The following is a 15,543-nucleotide window of genomic DNA, read 5'->3' on the forward strand; positions in this document are numbered from 1 at the left end:
TCAGGGTAAGCAGAACAATAAGCAAATTGATTTGTCAAGACTTGGAACTCCATAAGTTTGTTTCTAATTGAGTGATAGTGGTGAAACTTGGTGTATAGTTTCATTACATCAATACCGTAACAAAGTTTGTTGCTGAGCATTTTCTGCTTAGGCAATGTAGAGACTTCAATCTGATTGGTCTAGAATTTGTAACACAATAACTCTTCTTCTAATTGAGGTAGATTGTTCAAAAATGGTGTAGATGTTTATTAGGTGAAAGCAGAGACAAGCAATTTGATTGGTTGAGGCTTTGGAACAAATAACTTTGGTTCTAATTGGTTGAGAAAGATGAAACCCAGAGTATACATTTATTGTATCAGTACCTTAACTAAGTTCGATGATAGGAATTTTCTAAGTAGCAATAAGCATTTTGATTGGTCAAGACTTTGGAAACTAATAACTTTGCTTTTAATTAAACATACATTATGCAAGAGCTAAATCTGCCCATTGCAGGTCTTTCTTTAGGCCCGTGTTATCAAAATTATTAATTAGACATTAATTAACTTATCTAGACCATAATCAACTCTCGATGTCAAAGCTAGTCTGTGATATTTAATGGATTAGGATCCGATTTGCTGCTCAACTTTCATTGGATAATCGAGACTATGTTTTTATGTACCGAATTATGATGATCGATCGAGGCTAGGCCGAAAATTAATTGCTAAAATCTTGGTTCAGAGTGGATCAATTTGACTGAAATTTTCAGCAAATTCCCTTTACATTATCTAGTTTTTAACTAGTATAATGAGAACTGCCAGCTCTTTATCTAATCTCCTATAATGTGTCTTTAAGGTAGAATTTTTAAACTTGGTGTAGATGTTCATTAGGTGAATTTCTTGACTGAGTTCAATGATTAACATTTTCCACTAAAGCTAAGCAATTTGATTTTAACTGATGGAAAGCGAGGAAACTTTGTATAGAGTTCCACTACCGGGTGCTTCAAAACCATGACTAAGTTCGACGTGTACATTTTCTACTTAAACTAAGTATAGATAATCAGTTTGATTGCTCAATACTTTTCAAAAAGATAAATGTGCAATTAATTGATATGTGTCATCTAGTTATAATTTGGGATTGTGACGGGGACATCAGCCTCACTGTTGGCTTGTTTTATTGTTGAATCCATTCAATTTTCTAACACTGAATAGGTCATCTTACTTAGCTATCATATTAAATATGATATGAAAAACAACATGTTGATTTTTTTCATTCAAAAGTATATAATATTTTACTTTTAATAAATTTTACAAGCAATATAGTACATATTATTATAACAAAAAAATAAATTACATTATGAGGTTACAAATGACAATTAAAAAAATGAAATACATATAGACTTGTACACAAAGTAAGTATTGAATAAATTGTATTATATACTAATAAATATCACAGATGAGACAAAATAGACAGTAATCTACAATACCTGATAAAATATATAAACATAAAATAGTCATGTCGGAAATATACTCTCAAAAAATACATGAGATCACATAAGAAATTGCTGGTTAATTAATTTAAACAAAAATTTTAAATTTATAATTGGTCATAAAAGTTGATGAAGATATGTTTGACTAAAATTATGTATTATGAAAATATTAACTTGTACAATCTAAAATAATGATATTATCCCTAGTGTATTGTAATTTTTACAGATAATTTGAACTACAAATAAATAAATATAATAAATATTTAAAGATCTGATGTACAGTTTGAACAGGCTGAGATTGTTCAGATAATAAACAGTTTGAAAATAAAGAGATAGTTAATTAATGTTGAAATATCAGGAAGGAATTACAAACCATGATTTGTATTATTAATTAAATTAAAGTAGTTTTGTAATGAAATACAAATGAGTTGCTATTGATGTTAACTAGTAATTTTTAATATTCCAGTATTTCTGTTTTTTACTTTATCCAGTTACCAAATGCCACTTCAAGATTATTAAAGGACAATATTGGTATCAGTCATTATCACATATGTGATAAAACTGGTTTAACACGTTCCAAATATAATTTTAACACAGCGATCGCTATGATAGATGTGTAATCAAGGTTTCAACAAACGGAAGTGACCAACGCAAAAGGAAAACACGAGTTATCCTTCTATATAACTGACAGAAGTGACGAGTGATAACAGATATACGGGCTAATTTCTGCTCACTAATAATTCCTTCGAAGACCAAAAGTTGTTATATGAGACTGTGAGAGGATATCTGACAATTCAAAACAAAAATTGACTGTTACTAGAAAAGAGAAAACGAATAAATATAGAAAAAGTCATTACCATGTTTTTATTACATATAGAATGAATAAACACACGTGAATAAACGGACTGTTTCTATTTTTCTTGTGTTCTCTTATCTAGTTACATTCAATTACTTTTTTTAATTGTTAGATATCCTGGCAATCTCACATAACAACTTTTGGTCTTCGAAGGAATTGTTAGTTAGCAGGAATTCACCCGTGTATCTGTTATCACTCGTCCGTTCAGTCAGTTATATAGAAATATAACTCGTGTTCATCACTTCCTTTTGTAGAAACCTTGATTACGCATCTATCGTAGCAATGATCTCTGTGTTAAAATTATATTTGGAACGTGTTTAACCAGTTCAATCACATATGTGATAATGACTGACACCAATATTGTGCTTTAAATTCTGAAAGTGTTGGATCACCGTTATTTTGAATATGATGTTATTCACAATTAATTAAATAAGGGTGATAATCCCTCTTAATGTCGCAAAATTTAAGTGATAAAAAATACAGAGTTTTGCTAAATAAAATTTACAATTGCTTCCTAGAGGTTCTTTATTTTCAAATCATTCATTCAATTTTCTCAATAATCCTGAAGTTAAAAAAAACATCTTTCATGCTTGTATTGATCAAAAGGAGATTGCTATATGTATGATATAAGAAATGGTGACTTTATCGTAACCTGTTAGCTTCTTCATCATCATCTTCTGTATCATCATCTTCAAGATCACCGTACATAATATCAGTCTAAAATTCAAATAAAATTATATTGACATTAACTGTAAACAGTCATCGATAGATTTTTTTAAAATTACATACAGAAAAGCAAATACAGCAAAAATATTACTGTCTAGTCATTGGAATGGTATGAAAAAAACGAGGTCCTGTGTAAACATTGGCGTGCACATAAAAGATCACTTGACAGTTGGAATTCGATATAAGAGTAGGCTGTAGTGTCGCTGTCCAGGCAAATTTTCCCTCACAGCACACTGAATGAGGTGTGCCAAGGGCAAAACAGTGGGACGTTAAACCCCAGTTCATTTCATTTCTTTTTCACCCACAAAAATATGTCTTTGAAATTAAATTTAAACAATACAAAAGGAAATTTGCAAGTATGTGATTTGCTACACATTTAAAGGAGGCAAATCTGAACACAATATCATCCACAATCTTCGACATTGCAAACAAGACTTGTTGTTATCTTACGGTGAAAAGATGGGCTTCTGATATCCAATATTTAAGACAAAATGAAAATTTTAAAATTTGCAAGCGAATCGCGTGCCAGAATGCTTTCGAGTGCCATTTGTAATGAAGCGACTTGATGAACGAGACCAAACATACAATACAGAAGAAGACTACCGGTGTAGACTGGAATAACCAGACACCAATTTGGACTCTTCGCGTATTTCGCGGAACATAAATGATTAGAAAATTACAGTAAAAACAGAAACAATTGAATGTAAATCAGTTTATATACATTCATAATACATTATTATTGCGACCCATTTGTGTCCATTTCTAAGAGCCAAAGAACAGAGATTTAGTTCCTTTAAGTAGATAGAAGTAAAGATGCAGGAAGTACTGATAGAAAAAACTACTACACAGGTTTATGATGAATAAAACACATCACAGTACTTCATTTTTAATAAAATAATGTGCAACACTGCTAATAATACAAACTGTATTTAGAACACAAAAATAAATCACTTCAGTGCAAAAACAGAGGGGAATAATGCTGAGGGCTAGAAGCATTTATCTTTCAGACACCTGCACAGCCATCCATGCGTTAGAAAAATTAATTAGTAGATGTATTCATGTATCCCCCCAAAAAATGATGATGCTATTGTCCCTCTGGTGCAAAGGGGAGAAAAAGATAGGTTGCCAGACAACGAAACATACGCCCACAACAGCTAAATCGTCCGAGCGGTCGACAAGGGATGCCGCATATTTATTCCTTTGTAGGTAATTGGGGCCTTTACAAGACAGTTCCATACAGATCAGATTATAATTTTTGTCGTTTGAGGGTTCACAAGGTTCTACAAAGTGAAACAAAGGCCTCAACTCTGGAAGTAGTCTACAGAAATTGTTGAAATTTGACAGGCTTTTTGGTTTTACTAATTTAAATAATGCATATAAATTTCATACAGATCAGATGATCACTTTTGTCATTCAAAGGTTCACAAACTTTGACAAAGTAAAACAAGAGCCATAACTCTAGAAATTATTGACGGAAATTGCTGAAATTCAATAGACCTCTGTTTCACAAATTCAAATGATGCATATAAATTACATAAATATCGGATGATAACTTTCATCAATCGAGCATTAACAAGGTTGAACAAATTGAAACAAGGGTCATAGCTCTAGAAATATTTATTGTAAATTGCTGAAATTCAATAGGCTTCGTGGTTTCACTAATTTAAATAATGCATATAAATTTTACAAAGATCGGATGATAACTTTCGGCGTTAGAGTTTCACTAATTTAAATAATGCATATAAATTTTACAAAGATCGGATGATAACTTTCGGCGTTAGAGTGTTCACAAGGTTCAATAAAGTGAAACAAGGGCCATAACTCTAGACGTAATGAACGGAAATTGCTAAAATTCAATAGGCATCTTCATTTCACTAATTTAAATAAAGCATATAAATTTCACAAAGTGAAACAAGGGCCATAACTCTAGACATAATGAACATAAATTATTGAAATTAAAAAAGCTTCTTCATCTCACTAATGTAAAACATATATATCAATTTTAGAACAATCGGATAATAACTTTTGGAGTTAGAGCGTTCACAAGAAATTGTGGACAGACGTAAGGACCGATACAGACGGGGCGACGGCAATATACGTCCTTATTTCCATGTGGGTGTATAAAAAACTGATTTGAGGTCATCTAAAGGATTTCAACATCAATGTCAAAATTAACAACTAGGACTTACAATAATTTACTTATCAATGCAGTCATCTATATAGCTTTAACATAAAATAGGTTTGATATAAAAATATAATCATATAAATCAACTAATGTATTGATACTTTCAACATTGCGTCTACCTGGGCATTTCAATTCCCAACCTGTACATGACAAGGAGTAGGGTCAATTATCAATCCTCGAAGGTTTTCTCCGGTTTCCCCCACTGCTAAAGACCCTTTCGTCACATGAATTATTGAAATGACCTAGTTTGTGTGGAGTGGAGTTAAACCCAATTTTCTCTCTCTCTCATAAATATTGAAGAATACAATCCATAATCACCATCGCAAATGACCTAGTTTGTGTAGAGTTGATATCAAACCCCATTTTTCACTCCCATCCATAAAATGTATGATTGTGACTAAAGAAATTAAATTTACAGATCTTTCATTGTTATATATTGGGTTATAAACATAAAAATCTACTTTCTTATTTTCAATGGTCAAAATCCAGCAGTCTTAACCAATTTTTTTTTTAAATGTTAGACATGTTAGTAAGAAAACATTTTATATACATACATTTCTATTGTACTGTCGTCGTGGTCTATTGTCCTGGTCTCTTTCCTCTGAAAACGTTGATTCACCCGATCTATAAGTTCCGGTACCAATTGTTTGATCATATCCTCCTGTACTAGACATCATGGTTCCTTGCAACTCTTGTCTTGTAAATCCTCCAGTTGCTAATAGTCTACCACTAAATTCCTTCAAAAATAGTGAAATAGAATGACACAAATCTACACTAGAAATGTGGGTTCAAAACTCAGTGAGAAGTGATATAGAGTGTTCTAGGAAGAAGAACAAGCAGTTTCCACTCAAAATACACCTAAATTATGCAAGAGATGGACAGATAAGCCCAAAAAAACGATTTTTTGTACAATCATGAGTGGCCATAATCTCGGATGTGTCAATATTGAAAGGAAATAATATGCGAAATTAAAAACACGAATTAGAATTCAATATTGGTCCATTTCAATCAACACTGATGTGGTTATCTTGCAGTGAAAATATGGGATCAAAATATCCAATATGTAAGACACAATGAACATTTTATAATCAGCACACGATTCATGTATTCCATGGTTTCTGGCGCCATTTGTAATGAACACAGAAAAACATATCCTACAAGACAATGTGGAAGTAATTAGTGATGACTGATTCACAACTACAAAAATTTTAATAATTATAAAACATGAAGAATGAACTAAGCAGGCATAAACGACTGTCGGCCGTTCAATTTGGACTATTCACCAAACATAATTGATAAGAAATCAGAATATTTTTTGAAAAAAATTTAATACAAATCATTTGATATATATATTAATGTTACATTAATTTTGCTTTAAGACCCCTTTTCGTCTATTTCAAGATTTCGAAGAATAGAGCCATATGCCCTTTAACACTCGTTGAATATGCTGTCAGTGGCCCTGATGAAAATGTAATTCCAAAAAGACTGTAGAACGATAAATAATTTGCCTACTTACTTCTAAATCTTGTGATTCATCAATAGCATAGATATTCTCAGCACATTTAGCATAATATTCTAAAGCTCGAGCATGAAAAGCCATCTCAATTTTCACAAAATTTGCCAGAGTTCTCTAAAATATAAAAATATTAGAATATACATTTATTGGATGTAAAAGCCAAAAGACCAGTCAGAAGGTGGCCTTTAAAATCATTAAGCCCTGCGGGCTACAAACGTACATTTAAATCATCTGAAACATACTTGGAATTAAATTCTAACACCAAATTTCTAGTTCAGTGCCCTAGATGAAGGGTACATTAAATATACAAATATGTTCTTTTTCTGATTTATTAAGCATGTTTAAAATTCCCCAATACACAAAAATATGATAGACAAAGTCCACTTATGTGTACTGATGTATACTATTAATTTGGAACATTTTTCTTTAATATAACCATTCTGGAACTTTATAATCACAACTATCCTAGAAAGCTAAATCAACTTTATGGTTACCAAAAGCTAACACAAAAGACAATACAATAATTTCTTCAAATAACAAAACAGAATAAGCTGATAGTCATTTGAACCCTATCTACTTCAGTTCATTTTATTTTACCTTAAGTTCTATTATTTTTTCTTTTTCAAATTTTTCCATCTCTGCTTCTAAAGCATGGCTGTAGTGCACAGCATCATGTGTTGCACGTTCTAATTCTGTTTGAGCCTTGAAAAAAAACAAATCAAGTAAATGACATTTATAATTTCAATATTGGTATTATTAGTCCTATTCCTATCATCCTTGAAGTCATTGAAAATTACCAGATACAGTAGATAAATAAAAGTTTACTGAGAAATACAAGTTGTTTTTTTTACACAGGAATTTTCAAAGTGTGACATGTAGAAGCAAATTTTAAAGCATATTTAATTAATAAGGCTGTTACTCTAAAAATGCATTAGTGCATTACACACCCCTTGATTAGGCTAAAGTTTGTAAATTAAAAAGTTGACATACAATACCAAACACCAAATATAACAACACACAAGATTAGTAAAACACTACCTGATCCTATAACAACAATCAAGGGAAAAAAGAATTTTCTAATGAATCATGTGAACTAGTACCACAATTTATGTGCTATATTCCTAGGCTAATTTTTATAAAACTTATCTTGATAAAAGTACTGTTAACCCTTAGAAGCTGGAATACTGTTTGTCTCACACAGTATTCAAAGTGCAAAAGTCAGAGCATTTAATTGTTAACAGTTCTTCCTGGGGGGTTTTCAATGGCAAGAATTCTAAAAGTTTTATCAAGTTTGATAAATACTCGCTCTGCTCAATAAGTATTGCTCTCTAAATTTTTATGTTGAGATCAGCTTAATAAGTGGCTTGCTTTTTGTGACACTTCTGGAGTTACTGTAAGGATATCAATGTTATCAATCGAAAACTGATGTAACTAAATTTAATTTCTAAATGATAATTAAATTAAAAGATGCATAAATGTAAAATTATAACAAAGTGATAAAGGGTTTTTTTTGTATTTTTTTTTTTGGGGGGGGGGGGAGATTTTATTTGTGATATGTGACTGTGAATATTGTGTATCTATGATATTCTAAAAGGGTGTGATTTGAGGATAAATTTCACAGCAAACTGCACTACATTCAATTATTTGAATAAGAAACAAAGATACAATTTGATGACTATCTCCAGGAGCCTTTTCTTTCAATTTATCTAGTTGCTGTTTCTGTTTCCATTCTTTGCTATGAGATGCTACTGATGTCTTCACAATACTCTTTATAAGATAAAAAGCAAATCTTATTTTAGGATATCAAAAATAGAGATGTTTACAATGACAATGTTAAACTATAACATATACTTTAGGAAAATAGATACAGTTACAGTTCATTATTTTATCCAATTATTAATGTCTCTGACAATGTCACTTCAATAAACATTTAGATGTACACTGACTTTTGAAGCATGTTTTGTTAAAAATCATATCCTCTAGCTGGTAAACACTTCATATCAGAGAGAGAGAGAGAGAGAGAGAGAAAGAGAGAGAGGGACTAACATATAGTTCAAATTTATTTCAATAATTCATTTGTGTGTAGGGATCTATCTATACTCTATAAGTAACTGTGAGAGGACCCGCAGAAAACCCACAAGATGATGATTCAATATTCATGACACTGTAGCGAGAATTTTGCATCAGTATCATATCTTTCACTTGTACCGAATTCAAAGTATTAGGTGCCTTGAAAAGGGGCCTATATCAGCCTTAAATGTACATGTTGAGTGCATTTTTCACCCCTCGCGCAGATTGCAATCTGCGTTGTCGTGTAGCGCAGAGTGTACTTTGGCTGCACAGATTGGATTCTCAATGTTTTTAAGGATCAAAGTAGGATGATAGACGTCACACGTAGGATCTGTCCTCTATCAACAGTAATGATTTTTCAAATAATTTTCAAAGTCACTGTAAAATTAGCGTGTGTGCTAAGAATAAGATTTAAGTTTGAGTCCGCAGATAATCTGCGCCATACGGGAACTAATCACGTGACAGAATGTCTAAAAATATTTGCTTTCATTACGGTAAATTTTAGTGTTAGTTTTGTATACCAGTAGTTGAAATAAATACATTAATAATAAACAGTCACCAGATTTTTAAATATGTTATCAAGTGCAATGTATATATGTGTTTCTGAATTCTGGTTTCAGGGTAACATCCTTCCAACAACTATAAACAAATACTTACTTTCATGTTTTTACATATAGTACCATAACAAGCTAATGGTCTTACAACCTTAGTATCTAATCTGTTAATCTGTAAAATAATTTGTTCAAATTACAAAAAAAAGTTCATATTCAGGAATTTGTGGGATAAGGTTTTTAATGTTAAAGAGAAGCTATAGGTATCATTGTAAATATTTATTTAATCAACAATATTTGCCAAACTAACTCATTCAGTGCCTTAAACATTAAACATTATCAATATTATCAAAAAATCAACCTGAGCATCCCTGTAATCTTGTATTGCTGAATAATTTTCTGCAAATTTTATCAACGAATTCCTAGTTGTTACGTTGGCCTTCTCTGCCTCACAATACTCCATTAAATGTTTAGATAGTAAGTCACCTGAAGAAAAATTTATTTTACTTTATTGCCAATATTTGATTCCGATTTTCAGAAATTTCAGCATAATTAAAAGGAGATGCCATTTACCAGATAATGACATCAGTTTTTATCAACGATTTTGATTACGCTATTATCAGATTAATTACTGATGAGTATATTGTTTTGAGTGGTGTTATGCATGTTATTCATTACACGAACACTGATATACCCGATAACTACTATACACTTAATTTTACGTTAGAGAACAAAAATTTGTATTAAATTTATGCAACTAAGTCATACTTAAAGGAGCTAAATCTCTAATATTTGGGACCTAGAAATTGACACAAATGGGTCATATAATAATGTAATATGAATACATTTAAACTGATTTACATTCAATAGTTTCCGTTTTTACTCTAATTTCAAATCAGTTATATTCGGCGAAATATGCCAGAAGTCTCAATCGAATGGCAATCTCTAGCGACTGGTTATTCCAGTCTACACCGAAAGTATTTATTGTGCATGCACTCCAGATAAGAATATTGCGTCACCGTTTGACATGACTTGTGGAATATGTCTATCCCCATTCTTCGAGTCCCTTGTTACAAATGGCGCTGAAATGCATATTTTATGGTACATGATTTTTGTACCAATGGTAAAATGTTTATTTTGTCTTAAATATTGGATATCGGAAGCCCATCTTTTCCAGGTAAGACCACAACATAGGGCTGGTGTCGGTGAACAGCACATGCAGCATGAGTTACATGAAAATCATGGAGACCACATTACCATCTCAGAAGTCAGGTTGTGTTTTTGAGAACATTTCCTGGGTTCAATTCTGTGTTTGGGAAGGAGTCTTATTGCTCAGGTAAAGTTGGAGATGTGGTCACAAATATACAATGAAAGCATCTGGCAAGTTTTATGCAATGTGTCTATACAGAGTAACAAACCAACCTGACGTTTCTTTTGCTGCTTAATATATATGCACAGACATCACAATTCGGAAATTTCTGAATTTGGCACTCTGTATAATATATACAAAGCTCAAAATTCAGAAATTTCTGAATTTGGCACGCTGTATAAAATTAATATATAACTTATGCTTAAGCACAGTTTCTATGTCACAATTCAGGAGTTTCTAGAATATATGCTTATATACAAGGGTTAGGGTCCTGAAGGGTAAGGGTTAGGGTTAGGGAGTGCCAACTTCAGAAATATATATTATTTAATAATTAGAAATAATAAAATATCGAAAATGTCCATTATATAAGTACAGATAATTAAATAGAAATTTCCTGAATATATCAATTTCAATACTATTTACCTTTATCTCGTAATCTAGCATTTTTCCTGGTGATAGAAGCCAGGGTATCACAAAACAAGCCAAAATACTTCTCTACATGCTGTATTCTATTCTGAGAAAACTTGGTTTGATTTTCACTAAAATAATTAATCAGATATCATGATGGTATTAAATTTAAAGAAACAGCTTTGAAAGAACAAATGGTTAAAACATACTACTACTACTATCTGGTGCTTTAACGTCTGCTTCCACAGAAGTGATATCGCAGACAAGACATAGGAGAGCCGAAGCTTCTTCCTGTTTTTAGAATGTGATTTTGCAATCTTTCCATTTGCAGCCTTAGGCCATGATGTGGGTTTAGTAGGAAGTTATTCCCTTTATTTAATAAAAAAACATATTGTTTGGTTGTTGATCTGTGGAGACAGCATATATATGCGGACATATATGCCTCTCGTCCCTGGATTGGTAGATGTCATCTTTGTGGGTCTAGTGTTTAGGTGCCAGACCTGTCTTATCATGGCCTCCCCTTACTCAACTATCCCACTCTGCAGGTTTGGTGTCTTTTTAGCAGAATAGTGTTTAGATGACGAGCCTATCTGACCGTGACCCTCCCTTACACCACTATCCTGCTAATTTGGTATATTTAGTGTTTAGATGCCGAGCCCGTCTAACCGTGGCTCCCTCTTACTTCACTATTCTACTTAATCCAACCGTGGTCATTAGATCGTGGATTAGTTCGAAGATTCGCGGCTTAAAGGTCTGGTCTCGGAAAGAGTAGGTTCCTGGTGTTGAGCAGTATGTTGTTGGTCTCCATCATCCCCACTAGTCCTCTTCTCTCCGCAGTCTACCAGAACATGGTTGCTGGTACATTCTTCTCCGCACTCACCGATGATGAATGACTTGATGTTTGAAGTCTCACAGACGCTCTTTCACCGTAGTTTCGATACAAGTTTGCATATATCTCTTCTAGGGTGATTGATCGCTGTCTTCGTGTAGATTTTGTCATCCAGCCGGAATCTGTACATGTATGTGTCAAGTTCAACAAGCTTTAGTTCCCAGATTGAATTGACCTGTCTTTTAACCATACTGTAGATTTCTGTGGTGCTGTGTCCCCGAGACCTATCTGCCTCCTCGTTTCCTCCGGTGTCCAAATGTGATGGAATCAACACAAGCTCTAGTTTGCTTCCCTTCTCTAGGACCCTCTGGTACAGCTGCCTGATTTCCAAAATGACTTCTGGTCTTGAGTCTGAGTTGTTATTTTGGATTGAAATCAGACTGCTCCAGAAAGTCACTTGGAATGATGAATTTACTAGTCTTTTGATGGGAGATCCATGATATAGCATCACAGATGGCCACAATCTCGGCAGTGTACACCGAAGAGTTGATCCTGTTCCCCATTTGGCCGGTATATTCCAAATGAGCTGGTGCCCCTTTCAGAGGGTTAAAACATATTTTTATTTCTATTTTTATACTAATTAGTACTAGTAGGCTAGTAGATATGCATTACTTTTTCAGCCGATAAGCAGTAGCAAATTGTTTGTTTAGTTAAACTTTGAAATCAGCCCACATAAAATCATATAATACTAGTGACCGGCGCACCACTAGGGGGGGGCTCAGACAGTGTTGCGCTCAGCTATGGATGATTTTCAACCCCACTCCATCTGTTTAGGGGTCATGTTTTTGCCGAGCTAGTACAGACTTTTCCGATGGAATTTGGATCGGAAACCACATGGTTCTCTCAGAGAGTATCCAAGAATGTCTGAAAAATTGGTTAATGGCAGTTGACATGCGGTAAGTTGACTTTTAATAAATTGCTGAAGTTTTCTTTTTTATTAAAATTGTCTGATACGCGCATACGCTCAAAATTTTACTTATAATTAAGAAAATAAACACTAAATTAGAAATCTAAAATATTCCCGAGGACGGAAACCCCCGTGGAAAGTGGCAATTCCTGGAAATCGGCACCGTGTCGAATTCCAAAGAGACGCAACTTGATCACATAATGGGTACAGACCACAGTTAATACTTCAACTGACTTTGACAAAAGAAATTGTTGATTGTCGTCCAGTGTGTATTATTAGATTTATTAGTGTAATTTATAATGTAGATGTAATTTTTGAAAATTGAATTAATACAGCCCATTTTAAATGACAGCATTTAAAAAGTTCCATAATCCTTGGGAAAAAAATATATTTGTACCTGTTGCATAAATGGTATTATTTTAATTTATCAGGATTGTGTATGAAAGAGGAGTGTGAGATTAAAATATTAATAAATCATAAATACATGAACAATACAGTTTGGTATGAATAATAATATTGCTGTGTTGCTGATACAAATTTTTAAAATCTTTTGTATTTTCAGTGGCATGGTATAGACCCGTGTTTTGGTTCCTAGGGGAGTGCCAGCTTGGTGGGAAGAAAGTTATATTCCATGTTGATTTATTTAATACAGTTAGCTACATAAATAAAAATGATCCTGATTGATAAATAATTTGTTTTTTTGAGGGGAGGGTATTATAAACATTATGATCAGGAATATAGATAAATGATTTTATTTTATGTATTAATATATTTTTATTTTATTTTAAAAAAAAAATGGGGTGTGCGATTGTATTTTTTTTTTTTTTTTTTTTTTTTGGGAGGGGGGGGGGTATTATTTTCATTTTATTTTTATCCTTATTCTGTTTTGAATACTCTACATTGGTTTTTTTTTTTAAAAAAAAGTGTTGATTATATTGTATCATTATTGATTATGATTATGTATAGTTCAAGTAATTATTTAATATTCTTAACATATATACCAGTATTACAAATCACAGAAAAAAAACTATTCAAGTTATGTGTCATGTGTTTGCATGGTTGTGTTGATACATAAATAAGCTTCATTTTGGGGACATAATTATGGAGTGGGGCTGAAAATTGAAGCAAAATGGCTGATTTCGCGAAAAGGGGGTCTGCCAGTTGGCGTTACTAAATGGACAGTAACCCCCGTCAATTCTGCTTCAATTTTGAAATGCTGAGATGTGCGGTGTACGGAAAATAACAATTAGGTTATCGACAACAAATTAATATTTAAAAATAGCTGCCGGTAGCAATAGTTCAAGTTTATGTAATTAATATCTAATCTTATGTATGATTATTGCAAACATTAGAAAATAAATGTCTCGAGCTATGTGTAATGTGTCTGCATGGTTGTGTTCATGCGTAAATAAGCTTAATTTTGGTGAAATAATTATGTCTCTGGGACTTTTGGTTTCTGAGATATGAAGTGGGGTTGAAAATTGAAGCAAAATGGCCAATTTCTCGAACAAGGAGTCTGCCAGTTCGCATTACTAAATGGACAGCAACTCTGTCAATTCTGCTCCGATTTTGATAAACTTGGTAATTGTTACGTACAATAGGATAGGCCTACTGAACTGAGATGAGTTTTCCGAAAATCAAGCTTCTGGAGAAGAAAATAATATTTAAAAATAGTTGCCGGTCGCTAATAATACAAAAGGATTGATTTGTTTTAATTCGAAATTAGAAATAAACATTTTGCTCAGCGGTAATTTCTCTTGATTTTTTTAAATTTTTTAAAAGCTAAAGGCAAAGGACATGCCTGAGCAAGTGAAGAAACGCTTGGATTTGGAATTGGATTTGAGTTTACCTTAGTTACCATCAATTCTACACCTTTACCCTAAAATTATTGAAATATGAGTGATACTTACGTGACCCTGAATTCTTTGGTGTTGCGGAGCATATTTCAAATAATATTTTCCCTACGTGTAATCAAAAAAAAAAAGACATTAATTAGTTTGATTGTCATAGAATGTTTACTTCGGCACGCTTCTACGAAAGACTACTTTAAAAAAGAAGAGTACGGTTTCCTTACTTATCTCCCCTTTATTAACCTAACAGGTGCGCGTATTAAAGTATTTTTAATGTAGTGTCGGATTTACCATGGTGCAAATGTTGAGGCTACACAATAAATGAGAGAAAAAAATAAGGTATATTATTAGTACTTTGCATTATTCTATGGAAGAGATAAATGATATATAGAGTGTTAATCTTGTCCTCGTACGGAATGCAGGGGTGGATCCAGGGGTGGATCCGGGGGTGGGGGGCTGCTCAGCTCCACATGTTTATAACCACAGGCCCGGCGGAATGGGGGTGCCCCAATAATTTGGCCGCAAGTACTCTTTTCTCTGGGTTATTGCACGCAAGTAATTATGCCGTTAGATAGAACAAGGTCTAATTTTAACATAGAATAGTAGACTTCTAGAACTTAGGCTTAGGCCTACCCTATTAATATTATGCTCTATACTGATCCCTGGGTTGAGAGACCCCCAGTTGCGAGCAAACGCGCACGGGCTCGATGAATGTAAGGCGAGGGGGGGGGGCGGGGTCAGAACATGAATT

The 15,543-nt window shown here is 33.0% G+C and overlaps 1 protein-coding gene across 1 annotated transcript; it reads right to left on the minus strand.

Moving 5' to 3' along the window:
• Positions 1 to 2,593: 2,593 nt before the first annotated feature.
• On the minus strand, positions 2,594 to 14,972 carry LOC126815724 (CBY1-interacting BAR domain-containing protein 1). Its single transcript, XM_050541617.2, has 9 exons — positions 14,853 to 14,972; positions 11,162 to 11,277; positions 9,731 to 9,855; positions 9,476 to 9,544; positions 8,414 to 8,515; positions 7,346 to 7,450; positions 6,749 to 6,862; positions 5,787 to 5,969; positions 2,594 to 3,038 (listed from the first exon to the last, which is right to left on the minus strand). Exons 1-9 carry the CDS (start codon positions 14,882 to 14,884, stop codon positions 2,964 to 2,966), a joined length of 921 nt encoding a protein of 306 aa, XP_050397574.1. The 5' UTR covers positions 14,885 to 14,972; the 3' UTR covers positions 2,594 to 2,963.
• Positions 14,973 to 15,543: the final 571 nt, after the last annotated feature.

Source organism: Patella vulgata, chromosome 3 (genome assembly GCF_932274485.2).
Source record: "Patella vulgata chromosome 3, xgPatVulg1.2, whole genome shotgun sequence".
Taxonomy (NCBI): domain Eukaryota; kingdom Metazoa; phylum Mollusca; class Gastropoda; family Patellidae; genus Patella; species Patella vulgata.